General features: G+C 34.8%; 1 protein-coding gene across 1 annotated transcript in view; it reads right to left on the reverse strand.

Moving 5' to 3' along the window:
- The window catches only part of LOC150108543 (KICSTOR complex protein SZT2-like), a 1022772-nt gene that overhangs the window by 625856 nt on the left and 371971 nt on the right, over positions 1–24945 (reverse strand). The window contains exon 25 of the mRNA XM_090390485.1: positions 24019–24208. Within this exon, the coding sequence (XP_090246611.1) occupies positions 24019–24208 (190 nt within the window). The remainder of the gene's footprint in view (positions 1–24018; positions 24209–24945) is intronic.

Consider the following 24945-nt stretch of genomic DNA (forward strand, 5'->3'; position numbering starts at 1 on the left):
CAGTTGAGGATTTTGTAGCATGTTATGCATGTGCCACATGCATGTGGCATGTATGCATCTCATGGGTTAAATATGTGACAGGTGAAGAAAGGGTGGGTGTGTGCATGCACATGTGCATTAAATGCAGACAGTGGGAGGCACTGGATGACATAAGTGTTTCAATCTTGGGATTCAGCAGTAGAGAGAACAGTAGAATGTTCCATAAGTCAGCACTCTTTTCCAAAGAATGCTTTGGGAAAAAGTGCAGACTTATGAAACAGCAGCATGTTAGAGGGTGAAGAGAATATTAAAAATGTGTCTATGGATTTGACATTGGGTAGTGTGCCATGGAGATGTTTTATCTGATGGCAGTGATTGTGCAAGTGAATGTCAAGTTAAAGTACAATGCATGGAGAAAGAAACAGAACTGCTCAGAAAGGAAATGGAAGGCACAAAGACCGAGTTGAGGAGAGTGGTGAATGAAAATATTAAGAAATTATAAGCTAGCAAGCACAAAGAGAATGAGAGTAGGTGAGAGCAAAAGAGAGAAGATGGCAAAAGAATGGGAGAGACAGGGAAAGAGAGAGAACTGGAGAAAGTTGTGAGAGTGTGGGAGCAAGAAATAGAGATAAGAGGAAGGGCAGAAAGTTTGAAAGAAAGAAGACAGAGAATGGAAGCAAAACAGCAAAGAATGCCAATGAGAAATGAGGCTGTTCAAGAATGCATGTATGGAGATCTGATAATTTGGGGGTGTAAGGAGTGCATTGTATGCATGTGTGTGTGTGGGGGGGGGGGGGGGGGGGAATGTAGTTTTTTACTTACTCCTCACAGTCCAAATGATTTAACTCGTAATTTCAAAACAAAAAGAAAAACTAAAACTAAACTCCAAATTAACATTGCATGCAAATTCATATTGCAGGATCTTGCATAAACATCTTAATCCTTTAAATTAACCCATTGACTCATTAAAACGATTATGACATGAGTCTTCACACACCTGATAACCGAAATTCAAGTTAATGTATAGTTAAGTAACTGATTTGTGTTGCATATATATTTAAAAACGAATGCAGATATATACAACAACAAATCAATTAAAATCATTTTATATTTTGGTTTAAGTCAATAAGAATACAATTTAGTCATCTAAATCCCAAATTGCCAGCCCATCCTCATTCATTCAGTATCCAGGTAGATACTGAATATTGGTTCAGTATCCAGGTAGAATATTGGTTCCAAGACCGCTGTTGTAAATTGACCGATTAGCATATCAGGAATCATTGTCAAGGTCTTAGAGAAATTAGTCAAGAAAAGAATACAGGATTGGATAGATGAAAATGGGATATTGTATGGGGGACAACATGGTTTTGTGAAGGGTAGATCATGCCTCAGTAACTTGCTCACGTTTTATAACACAGTGACAGCTGAACTGGATAGGGGTAATGGGTTTACAGTGATACTACTGGAACTTGCCAAGGCCTTTGACAAGATACCACAAGGAACCCTAATCAGTAAACTGGAGCAGATGGGGATAGATATAGGGTTGGTGAGATGGATAGGAGGGTGGTTGAAGGAGAGATACCAGAGAGTGGTTTATTCAGGAGTGGAGTCAAAAAGACGTCTTGTGACTAGTGGAGTGCCGCAGGGCTCTGTTCTTGGACCACTGCTTTTCAATTTGTTCATCAATGATATTGGAAAGGATCTGAGAGGAAGTGTTCACTTGTTTGCTGATGATGCAAAGTTGGGTAGAGCAATTGTGAGTGCACAGGATGTCAAAATTTTACAGGATGATTTGGATAGTTTGGAGGACTGGGCTAGGAAAAATGGATGTCAGTTTAATGTGGCAAAGTGTAAGGTTATGCACTTTGGGGTGAAAAGAATAGCAGCAGTATATCGCATAGGTGGAACCGTACTCCAGGAGATTGATGAGGCCAGGGATTTGGGAGTGCTGGTGGATAGGGAGTTGAAGTTTAGGGGGCACATTGCAAAAGTAACTAAAACAGCTCACCAAATCACTTGGCTTATGAAAAATACTTTAACGTGCAGAGAGAAGCAAGTTGTTGTTCCTCTGTATCGAGCCTTGATAAGACCCCATCTGGACTTCTGTGCCCAGTTATGGGCACCAGGGTTTCTTCGTGATGGGGAGGAAGTGGAGACGGTCCAGAGACGAGTGACCAAGATGATAGCAGGTCTGTGGAATGAACCTTATGAGAATAGGTTGAGGATTTGTGGGTTGCAGAAATTGGACGATAGGCGAAGGAGGGGTGATATGATTGAGACATTCAAATTACTGAAGGGTTATTATAAGATTGATCCAGAAGATATTTTTGAAAATATGACTGGTGGTGGGAGGACTAGGGGCCATGCATGGAAGCTGGGCAAGAGCGTGGTTGACAAGGGTGTTAGAGCTAGGTTTTTTACTTGGAGAGTGGTGAATGAGTGGAATAAGCTTCCAGAGTCTGTTGTGGGTGCTACGACCGTGAATGAGTTCAAGGCAAGATATGATAGATACTGTGTGAATGTTGAATAGTTGTTCCAGACATGATGTTAGGGCCTCCCTCGATGAGTCTGTCGACTCCTTGGAGTTTCCCGGAACAACAACAACAATAATAATAATAATAATAATAATAATAATACCTAATAGGGTGCACCACAAGAAGATGAGGATTGGACATTAGGTCAGAAGCCTTGGTCAGTTCTCCACATTTCTTTAAATGCTATGTGGAGGTCTCCTCTTAGTTATACAGCTTTGACTCTTAAGCACCTGTAAATAAATCCAGTACAAGTCTGCAAGATTCCATGACTAAATTGAATAACTGTTGTAATAGATTTGGTATGAAGGTCAGCAATAGCAAAACAAAGACAATGAATATAGGCAGAAGCATTGAAAATATCAACTGCATTGTGAATGGTGAACCTATAGAACAAGTAAAACATTTCAGCTATTTAGGCATGATTTTTAGTGAAAATGGTAAATTAAATATGGAAATAGACAACAGAATCAATAAACCTGGTATGGTATACAAGACAGTGTTCAAACCAATTTTAACTTAAGGATCTGAGAGCTGGGTTAGAAATAAAACACTTGATGAAAGACTAGAGATCACAGATATGAGAGTCCTGAGAAAGATTAGGGGCATGAACAGATGGCATCAGTGACAATTTCATATTAAAAATGAAGATATTAGGAAAAAACTTAACATTGTTAGCATCCAGGAATGTATTAGCACTTAAACAGAATGGGAAAGGAAAGATTAGCAAAAACATGTGTTCTTTGCCAGGAAAAAAAGACCCAGAGGAAGACCAAGATATAGGTGGATTGATACAGTAAAAAGTGCTTTAGAAGATATAAATATAAGATCTGATAAGGTCAGAGTCTTGACAGGTAAACAGGTAGTCTCGACTTGGAGGAAAATTGTAAATAGGAAGTTGGTAATGATGTAAATTTTTCATGTAATATTATCATATCCTGTATACCCCTTGAGGGTGCATATCAGGAATTTGATGATGACAACAAATCAATTACTTAACTATGCATTCACCAGTATTTTCTTCACATCACAACTCTAAATAGCATAAAAGAAACACTTTAACTACACAGCTTCTCTTCAATTTTCATAAACTAACAGTTATTCCATATGAACAACATATGTCCAGAATTTCAGTTTTTTGCTTCCTACAGAAACTTTTATTCCTTCTTCAGTTCCCACAAGGAGAAAGACTAGCATATAAACTGTTCTCTATATACAACAGTAATGAGTCATTCAAATTCTTCTTACATCTTAAAATCACAAAACACTGAAGAAAACGCTATTGTCATGATCCAAGGCACTTTCTATATGAAAATCACAGCAAGCTCCAATAAATAAACTACTGAAAACCTTACAACTGTTTTATTCTTCAAAATAACTTTGCCTTCTATATGAAAGTTCAGAAGAAAAAACTGCATCAACTGTTAAAATCAATTAGCTTAATTAGAATTGATTTCTAGGTCTTGGTAAGACTGAGACTCCTAAGTGACAAACTTAATCGACCCATTTCTATATAAACTGGAAATCAATAACATTCCTTTCAGCTTTAACTGAAATAAATCCTATGTGGAATAATGACTACAAAAACTTCACTTATCTCTCTTTTAAAGGATATCCTCTCAGTCTTTCATTTCTAACTCTTCTTTTAATTTCTGTTCAGTTTTCATATATTGAAGACAAACTTCACAAATTTTTCTCTTGCTATTTTCCTTTCCAACTTTCCAAGCCGAGTGTTTAGCAACATTTGATAACACTTTTTTTGCTTCCATGCATGCATGCTTGGAAATACAACAAAGCAACTTCTTCTCAGGTCCACCATTGTGTGCCACCAAGACTGCTTTTATGCTGAGCTCAAAATGACAAAGTTCTTTCTTCATAGTGAAGGACAGTTTATGTAATTAGAATTTCATAGTGAAATTAGTGAAAATTATAACAATTCATTTCACAAACTGTTATGCTCCAAGGTAAATGCATTTAATCATTTTTATAATGTTTTATAAGAATTATAGTAGTAACTTTCTATTCCCTCATAACTGACAACATATTGTGGAAACAATCTTTGTCTTGATAAATAGCAAGAAACTGTTCAATACAAAATTAAGCTCTGATATTTAATCTAAATGAATTTATTTCACAATTCATTTTTATATTTTTAATTTATGGGATATCTGAACTTTAATACAGATATTCCACAGCTTATTGGGAGGAATGATACAAGTGTGAGGTGAAAGCAATAAAGGGAGGTGAAAATGCAGAGATGATAGTGATAGAGATTATATCGTTTTACACCATCTCTCATGATGTAAGAGGTAGCATGAAATGTAAACCAGCTCCAAAAACAAGAAATGGAACACTAACAAGAAAATAGCAAAGAATAAGAAAACTTTCTTTGATAGGACAAACATGAGGATACTGAAAATGATTTAACCTCCAAAAACAGGAAGGTTAAAATAGATTATTAGACATATGCAAGAATTACAGAAATTCAAGTAGGTCTTTCAAGGAACATAGGGAGGACAAGAAAATTAAGCAGCAAAATGTAATACTGAAACAACAAAGCCTGGAATCAGGTAAGTAAAGTTGATTGTTAAAAAAAAAAGGATATTCTTTGGTATCATCACTATCATAAAACATGCCATTGATGACTGGGTTATAACTTCAAGTTTTCTTGGAGCAAAAATTAAAAATATGGCACAAGTAATTGAAAAACAGAAAAGAAACCAAAAGTGGCCAAAATTCTGGTGGGTATCAATGACTTAACTAGCGATAAATTCAGTATGAGAGAGAGGATATGAAAAGGTTGTTGGAAGAAGCAAGAGTAAAGAGTGAGAAAGTAAAAATCATTAGTATATTGCCTAAATATGATGGAAATGAATTACAAAGAAGGACTATGATGGCAAACAATTCAATGCATAGGCTGTGCAGAAGGAATGGATGCAAGTTTTTGGATATGGGGGAATGAGTTTGAAGGAAGATTGTATTTGTATAATAGGGATGGCCTACACTTAACTGTGCTTGGTATCAGGAGTCGAGAAATTATTAACAGGTATTAGATCTACACACTCAGAGATACTAGATTACAGTGGGAGGAATGGTAAGAATCTGTGTGTAAGAAGTACAATATTATGTAACTGTGTTAATGAGAGGAATATGCATTATCATGGAAATGATTGAGGAGAGAACGATTTTTGTGTTACTTCAGTTTGGATTTATTAAGCATGTGCAAGGATGTCCATATAAGTAAGACAGTAAATAAGAACAGATATCTGCAAGTTGTCCAACTTTATTACACAGACTAAGAGAAGATTATACAAAAAAAAAAAAAAAGCAGATAACTTATGTATGTAAACAAAGGGATAAGAGAGTGTTTCCTTGGTGAATACGTTCAGAATGCAGATTGTAGGCATTAGTGAAACCTGGTTATCGGAAGCAGACATACTAACTAGTATCGAATGTAAAGAGTATGGTATTTTTAGGAAGGATAGACATAATATGAGAGGGGGGGAGGGGCTGCTACTAATAATACTGGATGATTTGAATACAGTTAGAGATGAGACCATGATTGCATACTAGTAACACTTTAACATGTGGCAGTCAGTTTAAAGCCATCTGGTGTAAGGTAGAGCCTAACAAGAAAATCAAATAATTAGTAAAGTATTGTTACAGACCTAGTAGACCAGTTGTAAGTGACGAAGAAATGCATTACCGAAAAAAGATGATGGGTGCAAAACAAGTAATCATAATAAGAGACCAATTATCTGAACACTGATTAGAGGAAGCAGAGAAATCTGATGACAAGAAGGAAACTGAACTTATTGAGCTGTTGAAAGATATTGAACCAGCACGTGACAGAGGGAACTTGAGAAGAGTATTAGATATGATTATATTGCCAGAAGGTTTTACCTCAAGATTTAACTATTCTGCCTTTAATTGGTAACAGTGATCATGCAGTACTCACTTGGGAAGTGAGTAAGTGTATGAATATTGCAGTCAAAAGAAGTTCTATTAAACTACAAAGCAAGAATTATGACTGTTGGATGGGAAGGATATCGACAGTGCAGAGGAAGCATTTAAAAAGTAAATGATTTATTTTTTAAATGCTTGAAGAATAAAAAGTAGTGAGATGGAGTGTAATCTTGTTCAGCAAGAAATGTGTAAGAAGAAGCTGATGTGGAAGGAATACTGTGTACATAAGGATGATGTCAGTTAAGAAAATTATAAAGTGCCGGCCATAAGTTACAACTATTGCATGGAAAGCAAAGTTTGAGTATGAAAAGAGACTGGTAAAGTAAACTCAAAAGAATTCTAACATTATGTTGCAAGTAAAAGAAAGAATAACTCAAATGAATGTGGGTGACATATGCAGAAGAGATTGTTCAACTAAAGAATGCTCATTTTGCTAAAAGCTATCAACTCAGTGAATACAACATTGAGCTCAATGCTTCCTCTTCACAGGATGAAGAAATTCAGAAACTAGAGCTGTTGCATAAACTGAATATGAATTAGGCAATGACTGAGGGATATCAGCATAGATACTAAAAACAGTGTTCAGGTGAACTAGCTATTCCTTTCACCAGGTTATATAATCTGTCTCAGAACAGGGAAGATTCCACAGGAGTGGCAGGAACGTATTGTAATCCTATTATACAAAGGTGGTGCAAAGAAAGGCTGGAAAAGTTGGTTAGAACTAGCATACAGAAGTTTTAAGTTTCTTATATATATATCTCCTCCTCCACTGATATGATATTCAATTTTATCTTGTTCGAATCTAAATGGTGTTCCCTTCCTATTTCACATCCTCTGTATACCCTTATGTCCTGACTCAGTATGAAGATATAATATAGCTACTCACAATAACCCATTTAATGGAATTTTTCTTATTCCTTGTATCTTCACTCCATGTAAATTTATGCAAGTCTTTTTGTTTGAACAGAGTGATGACTAAGCTGTGTCCTGAAAAAAAAATCCAACTAGTTCTTACCATTTTGAAATTTTCCCAAGATTTTACCAACATGTCTGGTATTCATTTCTTACTCTGTTGTTTAGGCCTCCAACAAGAACCAGCTTTACCTTTTAATATATGCTGGCTTCTCTAATGACTTAAAAAATTCATCCACTTCTTTCTCAGTAGAATCTCTTGTCAAACCATATAAACAAAATATCATCCAATTTTCCATTTTGATATTTGCCTACATCTCTCTACTCAATACTGCCTGCCATTCAAGTAGATTATCTTACAGTTTCATGTCAAAGACTACTGCTACTCCTTTAACTTGTTCATCATTGCCTGAATATAGCATCTAATGGTTATTGTTTAGAAGAATATCATTTGTCATGGTCTTCTTTGTTTCAGTAACACCAATTATGTTGAAGTTGTACTTCTCTTATTCTTTCTACCATTTCCACTACTTTCTCATTGAGACTTTGTGTTTATGGTGCCTGCCTATAATTCTGCTGATTTCATGTTTGAGTTTGTTCTAGTACCAGACTTTTTTTTTTTTTCATTCATCCTGGTACTCTGATGAAAACAGTGGGGGCAATGCCCCAGCCTGCATGAAATTTCATCTTTTTATATCATTGTCTTTTGGTTTAAGCCAATGCAGAGTACAATTTGGTTGACTAAACCCAAAACTTTCAGTTCATCCTTGTTTGTTTTCAGTATCCAAGTAAGCACACACTAATGGAGTGCATCACAAGAAGGTAAGGATTGAAGAGTACATCAGAAGCACCTGTCAGTTGAATGCCAGCATGAACAGTGCAGTGAGTAGTCAGCTAACACCAGGGAAGATCATATCTTCTTTGTTTCAATAACATCAGGGAAGAGGTCTTCTCCCAGTTACCTAGCTTTGACCCTTAAGTGATTCTAAAACCAATATACAAATTTCATTATTTAGTATTAGCAGAGAAATTATATTTGATGGCCTTTACCAATGGGGTTGCTCAAGGGTCAAAGCCAAATAAATGGGTAGAGTCCTCCACATCACCTTTCAGGAATGTGCAGAACAAACTGGGGTTCTGACCTAATGTCCAATTCTCACCTTCACATGGTGTACTTAGGTCTACTAGGTATTGAACAAACAAGGATGGGTTGGCAATTTGGAACTTAGCTGACCAAACTGCATATGATTGTACAACACGATCAGATTTCATGCAAGCTGTTTTCATCAGGGAACCAGCATGAACAGTGAGAAGTCAGCTACTGGAATAAGCTCCAACTTAACATTTGGAAAAAAGAAGAATAAACCCAACATCAGAAGAATTGAAAAAAGGAATCATCAATATAAGGAGTATTATTGGAAAGGAAATCGAGCTTGCATAAGATTGGAAAAGCACCACACAGACATAAATGGCATTACTTACACAAAGAAGACAAAAAGAGGTCAGATCTTATAAATAATCAGTATAGGATGTTATATTCAGGCAGTAATAATCAAGGAAAGGAAGGAATAGTCATAGAATTCAACCCCAAACATGAAGATACATCTTGATTTGAAAGCAGTTTCTAGTAGTGTGATGTAGGCACACTTCAAAATAGAGAAATGGACAGTGAAACTTATTTGACCTATGGTCCCACAGAAGGTTCTTCTAAGGAACGCCATGTTGGCATTCCAACATAAAGATATGCACAAGTTCATATGGATAGAAGACCCCAAAAATAAGAAAAGCCTCAGTGACATCTTCAGCCCGTACAAGATACAAGAGTGCACAGAGGATTCGAAATTGGAAGTGACCATTACTTATTGCTAAGCAGGATAAAAATAGATATTACACTGAAATGAATAGTATGTAAAAAATTTTAATAAGAATTAAAGTTGAGCAGCTTTTACAGGTAAATTGTAGACTTGACTATACAAACATCATTGAAGAAAAAATTAAAACAAATTGAAAACAAGAACCAAACCTTGGAGTCTCAGTGGCAAACTCTAAAGAAGACATTGACTGATTCAGCTAGGGAGGTATGTGGTGAAGTTTTCTGAAAGGATAGAAAAATAAGACCACCACTGTGGATATAAGAAGTTAAAGTAGCAGTCCTGGAAAAGAAGAAAGCATGCCAAATGTTCCTAGCAAATAAGTCGACAGATGTCCTAAAAGAATACTGAGAAAAATGTAAGAGAGCTAAGCTAAGCTGTGTGTAAAAATAGCTAAACAAAAGTCATAGGAAGATTTTGATAAGAATATAGAAAATAAATATCAGGAAGGTGGCAAAATGTTCTGGTGGCTATTCAGGAAGCTTAAAAAGGGAGGAAAGAGTACTGTAAAAGGAATCAAAGGTGATAAAGGTAACATAAAAACTGAAGATAAAGATATCCTAGTTGTCTGGAGTAATTACTTTGAAAGACTATTAATCGAATCAAGCAGTGACAGAACCATGCTAGAGCATTTTCAAGAGGAATGCAAAGAGGGGCATATCAATACTTGAGGTAGAAAAAGCCAAGAAAAACCTGATGAGTAGATGATATACGACCAGAAATGCTTAAGTATGGTCTTATAAAAGTTTTGCAGGAGCTAAACTGCATAATTCAGAGGGCTTGGTCAGAAGGTTGAAATCCACATGATAAAAGTACAGCTCTAATAGTTCCCATCTATTAAAAATAAATAAAATAAAAATAAAAAGAGGAAATAAAGCTGAATGTGAGAATTACAGAGAAATTTCTCTACTATGCGTTCCAGATAAGATTTATGCAAGCGTACTCGAAAAGAAGTTGACAAAGATTGTGGACGAAAAACTTGGAAAAGCACAGGTTGGATTCAGGCAAAAAGAGGTTGTCAAGATCAGATGTTCACTTTACAATAAATAGTTGAGAAATCATGAGAACGTGACAAGGATCTGTACTTTAGTTTTGTAAATCTGCAAAAGACATATGCCAGTACCCAGAGAAAAAGTTTTCAAAACATGGGGTAAATTATACATAGCGATAGCTTATTTTTAACTCTTAAGTCAGAGTTAGAATTGAAGGGAATGCAAGCAGATGGTTTGATGTAAAGTCAGGTGTAAGATAAGGATGCACCTTATCTCTACTCTTATTCATCATCTATATGGGTCACATTATGAAACAAAGTGGAATTGGAGTAGAATTAGAATTGGAGATGTCAAACTTAGCTCTTTGCTTTATGCAGATGGTGTACTCCTAAACACATCTAGTGCAAATCTCCAGGATTCTTTACCTAAACTGAATAACAGCCATAACAAATTTGGCATGAAAATCAACAATAAAAAGACTAAACCTATGAAAATAGGCAGCAGCATAGAAAACTTCAATTGCATTCTGAATGCAAAGCCTATAGAACAAGTAAAATATATCAGCTATTTAGGCACATTTTTAGTGGTGATGCAAGTTAAATCTGGAAATTGACAACAGAATAAGAAAAGCAAGTATGGTAGATAGCCAGGTGAATTAATTTATATGGAATAAGAGAAATTAACCAAAACACCAAACTAACAGTATACAAGACAGTGTTCAAACCAGTTTTAAGTTGTGGATCTGAGAGGTGGGTTAGAAATCAAGCACTCAATCAAAGACTAGAGATCACAGATATGAGGTATTCTGAGAAAAATTAGGTTAGTGAACAGATGACATCAATGGCAGAATCGCATTAAAAAAATGAAGATACTAGAAAGCAACTTGGCATTGTAAGCATTCAAGAATGTGTATGTAGATAGAGTGGATGATAAAAGGTTAGCAAAACATGTTTTATGCCAAGATGGTAGAAAAGAGACCTACAAGGTCTAGGTGGTTTGATTCAGTGAGCAGTGCCTTAGAAGCAAGAAATATTAGATATAACAATATCAGAGTGCTGAGAATTAATAGGATGACTTGGAGGAAATTGTGAATAGGAGGTTAATAATAAAGTAAACTTAATTATGGTGTTGTCATAGTGGTAGCCTAAACATCCCTTGCAGGTACATATCAGGAAATTGATAATGATGGCCTTTACCAATAGATTACAAAATCTGCAAATTTATGTAACTTTTAAGACAGAATTAGACAGTTTTAATCGCTGGAGGATAGGTTCATTTGTATATATAGTGATCATCTAATAGAATAGTGTCAGGGTGTTCAACATAACATCACAGCATAACAAAACAATTGGTATTTTTATGTATCGTTTATAAATGTGTATAGGAAAAAATTAATAATAAAAAAAAAGTGCAAATGAATAAATGAAAGCAAGAAGATGAATAATGATATATAAACCAATTCTACGTGGATGGTGAATATCATGGTATCTGCATGAGCTTGGCCACTATATATACTGACTAATTACCAGTGATTAGTCAGTATATATATAGTTCACCTGCTGTCCATCCCCCCCCCCCCTCCCCCAGTGCTAGGTTAGTTGGTCTCAGACTTTGTTGTCAGGTCTGACTTTCCCAGTCCAAACATAAAACTGACCATGAACACATTTGGTAGTAGTTATATTTATATTCAGGTATAAATGTGGATTTGGGTAACTGGCTGAGTTCATGCCATTACCCAAACAATGGTCTTATGTGTTCTGGTAAAAGGCTGAAATTAATAATAACCATCTTTGTTGCAAAATACAATGAGATTTTTTATTAAGAATCTCTATTAAAATCTGTCAACCATTTCAGTTGCGATTTCAAGTGGACCTTTTAGTGGCCAAACTGACTGAAAGAAAACTATGCCAATAATACAAATTATGTAAACTGGTAAACTGTTGTGATAGTGAATGGTGTTACTATGTTAGACTGTGTATAACTCTAGACTTCAAAGAATATCTATGTTCATTACCTTACCTGATGTTTGTTCCATATGATTGGTAAAATTCTGCTTTAAAGCTTATCATTATATGTTTACTGAGAAAACTGCAAGCAAAGAATATAATATTCGATAAACACAATCAGTATCAGAATTCTTATTACTATAGAGAAGTTTGCAACTGAACTACAAGAAAAGATAAGTATCTTTAAATTAAAACAGAATTTTGAATGATCATATGAATCACAAACTTCAATGGTGACAACTTAAAAATATTTCTGACAAGTAGAGTGAATGCAGCTATCATAAAATAAAAATAAGATGAAGTTATAACTGAAACTGGTTTTCATTTCTGTCGTCCAACAGTAAGAGAAAACACAGTTGAAAATGACCCATCACTAGGAAGGGGACACCTATTTATAACATAAGCAGCTGCAGAAAAAATGAGTTAGCTACATAAACTGGAAAAATTCAAGTTAGGAGATGGAGAGTAATTTATTTTGATGCTTAAAAAACTCCGCATTAAAAAAAGTAATCTGTTGTCATCAAATGCTAAAAATTTTAATTTCTGTAAAAGTGAATAATGCATTACTCAAAGAGTGATAAAGTTTGATAGTCATTTTGATCATGCAGCTACACAGCAATTAGAATTAATTAATAGTGACTGGCATTTGTCATTTCATGCAAAAATCAAATTCCAACATCAAACTAGTGGTTTTTTTCAAAGTAACAGGAAAACAAAAAACAGATGCAAGGAAAAATTCATACAGAAATTCAGCACATCATATTGATAATGGAACTTGACTTCTGTTCTTATGTTAGATAATGCTATATCATCTTTGCTGTGTAGACATTTCCCATTGCTGGTGACTGCTGAAATAGCTTAGATCCAAAGTACTGCAGGGTTAAACTATGAACATGCATTGCAGAATTAAGACTTCATTAATACCAAGTGTTTAGCCTTACTTGTTTTCTGAAAAGATAAACTACAATTTGTTGCATATATATAACTAATATATATTTTTATTATAAATTTATATAGCCATCCTGCATGGCAGAGTGGTTTAGCATACCTGCCCCAACCAATAGGTTGTGTGTTCGAATTGTGCTATGAGCATGGATGTTTGTAATGTTTTTAAGTGGATAATGAATTTCATTGCCTAATGTGCTGTAGGTTTACAACCTTTGGAGGGTGAGAGTCAAAAAATAAAACACATCCTCTCTCTCTCTCTCTCACACACACACACACACACACACACATCTATATAGCTTATATACTTTCACATATATGGCTAACCAAAGTTAGCCATATTACCTCTTAATTGGAAAAATAATCATGCAGTCATTACCTGAGAGGTTGATATACATGTGGAATTCCCAGTTCTATGTATTTCTGCACCTAGTGATCATGACAAACTTAACAAACTGCATAGAACAGTCCCATGGCTTAAGAAATTGCAAAGGAAAGATAGTAGTACATGGAAAATGATCAAGAGATGTTTTGAAGACAGCACTAGCAGACTGCACACACTCATGGTATACAGTCTACTAGTGCTTACCTCATCCAAATGATTTATCCCCAAGTAATAAGTCATATGAAGTTAAATTCATGAGTAGCCACATTATGCAAGAGCTGCAAAAATGAAAGAAAGAAAACATTGTGAAAGACATGTGAACAGAAAGAGAATCAGCAAGCTAATAAAAAGTGTAAAGCACAGGCAGGAAGGATGACTATCGTTGTTAAGTAAGGCAAAATCATTATCTATTTAAATCAAAATCATAATCATTATCCTACAGGATGATTTTTAAATTTAAATTTAAAATAATATTTTTAAATAACTGGTAATTAATTTACGGAATTAACAACGCATATAAAGTATATTAATTAAAGATAACTTTAATGAATCACTTCTATATTTCGGCAATGTCACATTGTCATCTTCAGGAACATAAAGATATGGTATGTGCACTACAGGAACTAACAAAGCAAATGAGGCAGAAATTAAGACACTAATTTTGTTCCTAAAGTCCTAATGGTGCCCTCTTGCGGGCTAATTTGGTAGTCTTGGCCGTTGGGCTGAAGTTCTCATAATGAAAGTCTCCCAAATTTGGGGCAGTTTCATGTACCCAAATTTGTTGAGGTTAGGAACGTTTTTTAGAGCTGCTGAAGATTCTTTGAATAATCTTTCGTATTTAAACTTGCTGCGATGGATTATTTTTGTCTTCTTCCAAAGAATTTTATGGTGGGTATCTAAGGCATGGTCTGCCAGCCCAGAGCGGCTGTACTGGTGAAACCGGATGTAGTCTTGGTGTTCTGAAATCCTGATATTTGTTGTTCTGCCTGTTTGGCCAAAGTAGGACAATTTGCAGCTGCAAGGGACCTGGTATACACCAGGTAGGTCTAGGGGAAGTGGTTGGTCTTTGGTAGAGCGGATAAGGGATGCCAACTTTTTATATGGTCTGTAACAGGAAGTAGTTTTCAAAACATAGAAACATCCAGGGCACCTCTGAAAAAATAACTAATATCCTCAAAAAATATGACCTTACTTCCTGTTACAGACCATATAAAAAGTTGGCATCCCTTATCCGCTCTACCAAAGACCAACCACTTCCCCTAGACCTACCTGGTGTATACCAGGTCCCTTGCAGCTGCAAATTGTCCTACTTTGGCCAAACAGGCAGAACAACAAATATCAGGATTTCAGAACACCAAGACTACATCCGGTTTCACCAGTACAGCTGCTCTGGGCTGGCAGACCATGCCTTAGATACCCACCATAAAATTCGTTGGAAGAAAACAAAAATAATCCATCGCAGCAAGTTTAAATACGAAAGATTATTCAAAGAATCTTCAGCAGCTCTAAAAAACGTTCCTAACCTCAACAAATTTGGGTGCATGAAACTGCCCCAAATTTGGGAGACTTTCATTATGAGAACTTCAGCCCAACTGCCAAGACTACCAAATTAGCCCGCAAGAGGGCACCATTAGGACTTTAGGAACAAAATTAGTTTCTTACTTTCTTCCTCATTTGCTTTGTTAGTTCCTTAGTGCACATACCATATCTTTATGTTCCTGAAGATGGCAATGTGACATTGCCGAAATATAGAAGTGATTCATTAAAGTTATCTTTAATTAATATACTTTATATGCATTGTTAATTCCGTAAATTAATTACCAGTTATGTCTAACCAACGTATGTCTTACTACTATAATATTTTTAAATTTAAATCATCCTACAGGATGATTTAAATAGATATGAGTGAGAATAATGATTATGATTTTGATTTAAATAGATAATGATTTTGCCTTACTTAACAACGATAGTCATTCTTCCTGCCTGTGCTTTCATTTAAATCATCCTGCAGGATGATTTAAATAGATATGAGTGAGGGCAATGAAAATAGTTATGAGATTAATACAACAAAGTAAAGCTTATGCATTTCTTAGCTAATTTCCTCTCTTATGAGAGGAAATTAGCTAAGAAATCGAAAGAATTCTTTATGTGGTGAATAAAAGGAATAATGATTTTTTTATGAAAGATTTAATGAATGCTGATGGTTGAAAGGTAGCAGAAGCAGAAAAGATAGTTGAATTATTGGGTGATTGCTTTATGGAGGGGGAGCATATCATCCAGGTGGAAATAGTGGCAATGACAGATGTCACAGGAACTGTTTTGAATGAACTGATGAAACCTAGGATATTACAAAATCTCAATATGGGATGCAATCTTTCTGAAACATTTTCAGAAAGATAGCATCTTCTCTAAAATGCAAATCAGTATAATACAGTACATTTGCCTATATTCTTAAGAAGCACCCCCTGGTATTCCGGTGATTAAATATTAAAACATAAATGATATATATTTTAGCAATATATTAAAAAAGTGATAATATGAAAGATGTTTTTAGACATACCTTGGGAAAGATCTTTGATTATGTTTTGTTGATTTTAAAATTTTGGGACATAATTTTGGTAAAGCAATGTTGGTAGATATAAACTAATAACCCATACTCTTAAAGGATAATAAATTACAAAAAGAATTTAAGCTAGATTAAAAAAACATGGACATTTTTTTTTACTAGAAGGGAATATAATAAACATAAAAATATATGGAAATTTTTTTTTTAACAAAAAGAGGAATATATACTGTGTAACATAATGAAACCATTATGAAATTATAGTCATAAGATGTGACAGCAATTCCATAAACATCCATTGCCCCTACGTGATCTCAGAGTATTGGAAGTTCCGCTGTATTCAAATAATTCTCATAGACAGGCTTATATACGTTGGTTATGCATTACTAAATCACTTAAGGAATTGACAACATAGATACGAATATAAATTAAATTACACTTTAATAAATATTTCCGATATTTTGGCAACGTCACATTGCCATCTTCAAAATGAACTTACAAAAAAGGCATGTGCACGTAGGCACTACAACACAGTAACTGTGAAAGAAGTGATTGTTCTCCTAAAAGTCCTGATGGTGCCCCATAGCAGACTAAGTAGGTGTTCTTGGCCGTTGGGCTGAAGGTCTGTTGATGCAAGCCTTCCAAATTTGGGGCAGTCTCATACAACCAAACTTGTTGAGGTTTGGAGAGTTTCTTAGGGCTGAGGCTGATTCCATAAATAGTCTTTCAAATTTGTATTTGATATGGTGTATTACTGTAGCTTTCTTCCACCGTATTCTGTGGCGTGTATCCAAAGCATGGTCTGCAAGACCAGAATGGCTGTACTTGTGAAAATGGATGTAGTCCTTGTGTTCAGAAATTCTGATATTCGCTGTCCTGCCTGTTTGGCCAAAGTAAGACAGTTTACAGCTGCAAGTGACCTGGTATATGCCAGGTAGGTCTAGGGGAAGTGGTTGGTCTTTAGTGGAGTGGATAAGAGATGCCAATTTTCTGTATGGTCTGTAACAGGAGGTCAAGTGATGTTTTTTTAAGATTTTGGTAATTTTTTCTGAGGTGCCTCAGATGTAGGGAATGGTGATGGATTTAGAGTAATCCTTGTTGTGGAGGGGGGGGGTTGTAGGTTTCAATATTTTTTGGATTTTTTTGGGAGGGATAGCCATTGGCTGAGAAAGTGTTGAGGATGTGATTTAGTTCACTGTTTAGGGCCATGTCGTTAGAACAGATTAGCTTAGCCCTGTTGTATAGTGTTTTCACCGCTCCATATTGTTGTGTGTGTGTGTGGGGGGGGAATTGTTGGTGAATGTACCTGCCTGTATGGGTGGGTTTCCTATAAACTGAGAAAATCAAGGTTCCATCAGGATGGCAGTTGACTAATGTGTCTAGGAAAGGGAGGCTGTTGTTTTCCTCTTTTTCAAGGGTGAACTTGATTCTGGGGTGGTGGTTGTTTAAGTGTTAAGAAGGAGAGGAGTGTATCAAAGCCATGTGGCCAAATAGCAAACACATCATCAACGTAGCGAAGCCATATGGTTGGTTTTTGTGGGGCAGATGCTAAGGCTTTTTCTTCAAAGGACTCCATAAAGAAATTGACCAAGGGTGAGGAGAGTGGTGAATCCATGGCTGTTCCCTCTATTTGTTTGTAGAATTTTCCCTTCCAAACGAATAGCCTGAGTTCATTGTGAACTGAAATAGGACTGAGATATTGGAAGAAAATTTAGCTTGGATTAGCTCTAAAGTTTCCTTGAGTGGGACATTTGTGAATAAGGAGGAGACGTCAAAGCTGACCATTATGTCAGTATGTTGGAGTGTAAGGGTTTCTACGCTTAAAAAAACTTTCCATATATTTTTTATCTTTATTGTATTCCCTTCTGGTAAAAAAAATTTCATGTTTTTTAATCTAATTTAAGCTTTTAAATTCCTCTTGTAAATTATTATTCTTGTAAATTTGTTTCCTCTTGTAAAGTACCATCCTTTCAAGAGTTTGGGTTATGAGTTTATATCTACCAATGTTATTCTACCAAAATTATGTTCCAAAAATTTTAAAATCAACAAAACACGAAAATCTTTCTCAAGCTATGTCAAAAAACATCATTCATGTTATCACTTTAACATACAGTTAAATATTTATCATTTATGTTTTAATATTTAATCACAAGAAGAGGAGGGGTGCTCCTTAAGAATATAGGCATATTTGATATATTTGTATTGATTGCAATATGGATATTGTCATCTTATATTGGCATGTGTTATGAGAACTTCCAAGAGAATTAGTGGTTCCCTTTAACCAAGATGTTTAAGCCTCAGCAATCACAAAGTGCTGAGAGATTGGAAAGAGGTCAAGAGAAGTTTGTTATATAAAAGAGGCTCCAAAAAAAATGGAAAGAGCAAATTGTGGACCAATCAGTCCTTTAGGAGTGGTGGTTAATATACTGAAAAAGTTAAGGGAATTCAGGTATGGGTGGATAGAAATAAGTTACTTTATGGGGGAGGGCTTTCTGAAGAGTAGAAAAAGAAGATAGTTGACAGACAAACATCACAGATTAGTATATTGAAGAGATGAATCCAGAAGAATGAGCAACCAGTAGTGTATTTCATTAGTTTACTACTGGACCAGTGCTGTTTAATATGTATGTTTAAAGAATGATTTGGGGGACAATATGTAGTTGTTTTTTGATGACATACAACTGGAGAGGACAAAGCAATAGTTACTAAAGGTGATGAAGAGATCCTGCAGGATGATTTAAATAGATATGAGTGAGGGCAATGAAAATAGTTATGAGATTAATACGGCAAAGTAAAGCTTATGCGCTCTAGGATGAAAAAGATAATGAGCTAGGTATTACTTTGATAGAAATAGAATAAATGAAATTAATGAGGCTAAGAATTTGGAGGTAATGGTAAACAGAGTTGAAAAGTGAATAAAACTGCTTAATGGACCAGGTGAATGTTGAAAAACAAGTAGAGATAGAAAGGTCATTATCCTCACACAATTATAAGGCTTTGATACTATAGTCATTTCTTAGCTACTGTGCACAGGTATGGCTGTTTTGGAAATGTAGGATAGGTTCAGATGTGACAGGCCAAAATGGTGAGTTATCTATGGAATATCATCCCCATGAGGACACTGAAGGTGCATGAGTTACAAAGCTTAGTTGACAGGCAGAAAGAGGGGGACAGAGAGGAGTAGAAACATCTAAGTTCTAAATGAATTTTATTATTATTATATGACACCTCCAGGGAGTCCAAGACTCATCGAGGGAGGACACCCACTCCACAACTTTCTGTCTACAGCAATCCACCAACTACTTTCATCATCTACATCTACACCATCTACCGCCGACCACCACCACTAGTATTTTCACACAAGCAATCACAAACATCCATGCCCACGGTGGGATTCAAATCCACAGCCTTTTGGCTGGAGAGCAGATGCGCTAACCAGGCTGGCATTATAAGACAATATGATAAGTCTTTGGATTCCATGCAGCAGATGAATACCCATATGACAATATACCCGTAACAAGGAACTAACTTTGCTTGATTCACCAAAATGATGTGCCAAGAAAGTTTCTTCTCAGTGAAACAAAAGCCTACTGCACTTAAGCAAAGCACAGATGGATTAGATTGGATATAGTTATGAAATTTGCAGTGATGCAAATCATAAAGATAATAAATGTTAAATAAGATTATTTAGAGAAAAATTTCTCTGTATTGTCATTTCAGAGAATCAACTAAGATTATCCACTCACAAAAAAAAAACTAAATAGGAATCAATATTAATTCTGTGTAATAAGTAGAAATCCAAATCCCTGATCAGATCCTGCAACTTGGGATGACTAGAACAGAAGTCATCCCATATAGCATTATTCAAAAACTCACCTACAACATTTCTACATAAACTTTTCCTCACATCTGTTTTCCTCTTAATATTAGTGCTTTATGGTGTAAACAACACCAAGAGATGAAAAAATAAATTAGTTCATTGAACTTATTAATATTTTGATGATTTTCTACCTAGCATCATCAGTGTACAAATTATAATGGTGACAAGCATACAAGCACTACCAGCTTGGCTGGCCAAGTGGTTAGCATATCCACTCTCCAACCAACAGGTTGTGGGTTAGAATCCTGCTATGGACATGGATGTGTTTGACTGTGCTGAGGATGAATTTCATTGTGCAGTATGAAACTCTTGCCTTACTCATTGGAGGTTTGAAGAGATTTGAAAAAAAAAAAAAAAAAAGTTAGATCATTGGTCTCCAGGATTTCTGGACCATGTCAAAATAAATAAATAAAAATAAAATAAAATAAATAATAATAATAAATAAATAAATAAATAAATAAAAATATATATATATATATAAATCAATTTAAAAAAATGGGAAAAAATTTTTAACCCATTCACAGCACAGGTTTACACACAAGCCTTTAGTGGGTGGAAACCACATAAAACACTAAAACATTAGAAACAATTTGTAAATCATACACAACTAATGATCTAACTAATGTCTTAATAAGGCACACTCTCTGTGGGCCAGTTAACCATAACATTAATTTGGAGAAGTCAGGTTATCTGGTCTCATAAAGACTGTCTCCCAGATCTTTGGCAAAGTAATGTAACCATGCTTTTTGAAGTGGGGCAAGTGCTTCATAGCAGATGCCAATTCTAAAAATATACTTTCACACCTATAACAACTTGTGTGTAAAACTGATGCCTTCTTCCATTTTAATCCTATGTGAAGGAGTATCCAGAGAATGGTCTGCTAGTCCCGAATTACCATAAAGATGATCACGGATGTAATTTTTGTGTTCTTCGAGATGAACGTTAACAGATCTACCAGTGTGTCCAAAGTACGCCAAACCGCAGGCACAAGGAAATTCATACCCAGGATGTGCAGGAGGATGAAATTGATTTTTAAGAAAGCAGGTGAAGGTAGCTAGCTGCATGAGTGGTTTATGGAGATCCAAATAGGATCTCCATAAACTGGCATGGAGATCCTATTTGGAAAAACTTTAGCTATGCTTCCTACTGTGTCCTTAATATATGGAATAGTATAATAATATATTATTATTTAATAATATATTGGAATAGTTGTTTTGATACTGTGTGTTAGTTGTAGGAGGGATGGGGGAGTGCATGTATTATTTTATCTATTTGATGTATTTAATGGAACAGCAGAGAAATATACTAGAAGTATGTCACCCCTGCCGTTCCACTATATTTAGAACAACAAATACAAAATGCAGCTGCCTAAGACATGTTTATAAACAACAGATAATCCACCGAACCTGCTTCTCTGCTATCCCATCTGATCTCTTCTTTGGAACAGCCTTCCTCACAAAGTGTTTTCTAAGGCCCATAGCCTCCAGCTATTTGGGGGAAAAAAAAAATATATATATATATATATATATATATATTGAATCTATTGAATTATGTATGGAGAAACACATGAGGGACATTGCTTACAAGAGACAATGAGCCAGTGCCTTATCAAGCCATATCCTTTTCTCGGCTGATCCTAATGATGAAAACCCAAGTCATACAGTCCGCTGGGACAGATCTACCAACATCTTTCGTTGCCATGATGAATTAGAGAGAAAAATCGTAGAATATAGAGAAATCATCCTCAACCCTGAACATCTAAATAATAACTTGAGCTACAACCTCCCAGATAGTCATTCAGCTGTAATCATGTACTGGTGTTCATGTGATGCTGCAAGCACGCACTCTCCCAACAACGCAACAAAAGAAAGAACAGCTTTAAATACAACTACAACGTTTCCATGCTAATTATGTATAGAGACTCTCTATGTTGTTCATAGTTTTTTAACCTTCAGCATTTAGTATTTTTTCTTTTCTTTTATAATGTCACCTAATGAAGGCTGTTATAAGCCGCAACTAGTCATGTTTTACTATTAAATCCCCTTCTTTTACCTAACTCTCAGTTTAAGTCATTCAACTCTATTTTACAATATATATATATTAAGAGATTTCTTCTTTCTTAGTAAATATCCTTATACACAGTTATCTAATGAGTTTACTAACTTCAGAAACCTCTGAAGCATTACTAATATAAAAATTTGGAATAATAAATGACCACTGAGAAAGCAACAAGTGAAGATATTTAATATACTATAAAGTTACCCTAGATATAATCCATTTAATACAATGAAAGCATATAAAATATCTACATGTAAGTTCAGATGTATTACACAAATCCTGTTTGTATTATGCAAAAACTGTGACAAATATACATTCAATTTGACTTCCATTAAAAATTTCTGGGTTTATAAATTCAAATTCTTTCTGACTAAACAACTAAACAACAGGATCCACAAAGCTGGTATGGTAGAAAGTCAACTGAATAAATTTACATGGAATAAGAGAGAAATTAGTCAAAATACTAAATTAGCTGTATGCAAGACAGTGTTCAAACCAGTTTTAACTTATGGATCTGAAAGCTGGGTTAGAAGTAAAACATTTGACTAAGGACTAGAGACTGCATATATGAGAGTCCTGAGAAAGATTAGGGGTGTGAACAGATGGCATCAATATGGCAATATCATATTAAAAACAAGGATATTAGGAAAGAACTTGACATTGTTAGCATCCAGGAATGTGTTAGCAGAGCTAATCTCAGGTGGTATGGTCACAGAATGGGTGAGGAAAGATTAGCAAAACAAGTGTTCTTTGCCAGAAAAAAGACCCAGAGGAAGACCAAGATATAGGTGGAATGATACAGCAAAAAGTGCCTTAGAAGATAGAAATATAAGACCTGACAATGTTGAAGCCTTAATAGGTAATAGATTGATTTGGAAGAAAATTGTAGATAGGAAGTTAGTAATGATGTAAATTTTTCATGTAGTACTATCATATCCTGTACACCCCTTGAGGGCAAATGTCAGGAATTTGACGACGACGATGATTCTTTCTAACTGAACTGGAACTGTAAAAAATATATTTCAATATATAAAAATTTAACAAAAAAATTTGCATATTCTATGATGGCATTTCTTTCAGAATGCCATCATAGAATATGCAAATGACCCAAACACAACTAATGTTCATATGAAAAGGTAATAACTTAAGAACAGAAGAGTAAAAGCAGCTGTGGCCAGAAACATAGAATAAGAACTGTAAAGTGCGATTGCTATTCTTTAAATGTATTTTGGTTTTGTGAAAAATATAAACAGTTACTTTTCATTCATATAAGATGTGTTATCTGATAATATATTTTTATACATAACCTGAAATCTTTAGCTGTGTTTTGAAAAATGTGTGACACCTACTTGGATCAGTTTGTGGATAAATATTGATAAAAGGATATTTGTAATAAAGCTGTAAAGCTATTAAATTTCGTTTTCCATAGGACTTTAATCTCCATATATGTTTAAAAAAAAAAAAAAATGCTTAATGTGGATTGACTTCAGGAAATTCGAAACGAAATCATTACTAATATTTAGTTATAGACTTCGGTTTATTTTAGGTTACTGTAACTAAAGTAAAAGATGAAATATGGAATCACATGATAATTATCACACATAAGTTTCAATATATTTCAAATATAATTTTGGGATAAATGGTGTTATCTGTTTTACTAATAAGCTAATTGCATTTCAAAAAAGTTACAGATGTAAAAGTCAGACAGCAGAAGACCATGTACTGAGCCTGCTTACTGGAGGCCAGAAGTAAATTCAAAAGTGTCTCGAGAGCAGTGTTTCTAGACTACGTAAAAATAAATAAAAAATTTCAAAAAAAAATATATAAAATTGATAAAAAAAATCCTTAGCTCACTCACGGCACAAATGTGCTGTAGTTTTACTAATAACCTTTCATGGATGTGAAACAAATAATAAATAAATATGTTTACCTGTTCAATATCTTGAGCAGCAGGTGAATAAAAATAAAAATCAGGAAATGTAGAAATTCTTTTAAAAAAATGTTGAATAATACTAGAAAATTTGTTTTTGATATCTGAATGTAACTGCTGGAGATGTTCACATGGGAGATGACGCTGAAGTACATCCAAAGGGAAACAACATCTTTTGGTTGAATTCTTACTGAAAATAGAAAACAAAAGTAAAATGAGAATAATAAGAAAATTAAAATACAAATAATAATAAAATAATACAATGTAACATTTATTTGAAACATGAATTAGAACACTAATTTTTATTTTATTTTATATTTTTTTATTTTAAAGCAAAATCAGTTTTTTTTTTTTTTTTAGATTTCATAATTCATGTCTTAAGGTTTGGTTGTTTCATTCTCTTTCCAACAATAATTTTTTTAAGAAAACAGTATCTGACTGTATACCCAGAGTCAGGAGGATAAATCAGTTGGATGATTGAAATCATTAAACAAAAGCTCAAGAAAATGAATTAATTGTGGAGCACAGGCCATGAGCAGCACAAGGCATGGGCAGGAAGGGTGAACAGCATGATAAGAAAAGCCAAAGCTAATTATGAGAAGAACTAGATAATTTCCCAGAGAGTTCTGTGACAAGTAAAAAGAAGATCTATGAAAAAATGATTTTAAGAGTGCTCATGGTAGGAAGGAGACAATAGAAAATGAAATATTTGTGTTATCATTTTGAAAGCATGTAACCATCAAGAAGGAACTAATCCAGCACCGGATGTAACAATGACTGATGTAAGAATGGGGTGGGTGAATTGGAGGTGTTTCTGATATCACAGAACCTCAATGTGAATGTGGCCATTGGATTAGATGGCATATCAGTCCAATCTAAATTTTATAAGGATTGCTGGGTAATTCACACATACCCTCATCAAAGACA

This window comes from Typopeltis vanoorti, chromosome 3, assembly GCF_054136105.1.
Source record: "Typopeltis vanoorti isolate ZY-2024b chromosome 3, IOZ_Tvanoo_1.0, whole genome shotgun sequence".
In the NCBI taxonomy this organism is placed as follows: domain Eukaryota; kingdom Metazoa; phylum Arthropoda; class Arachnida; order Uropygi; family Thelyphonidae; genus Typopeltis; species Typopeltis vanoorti.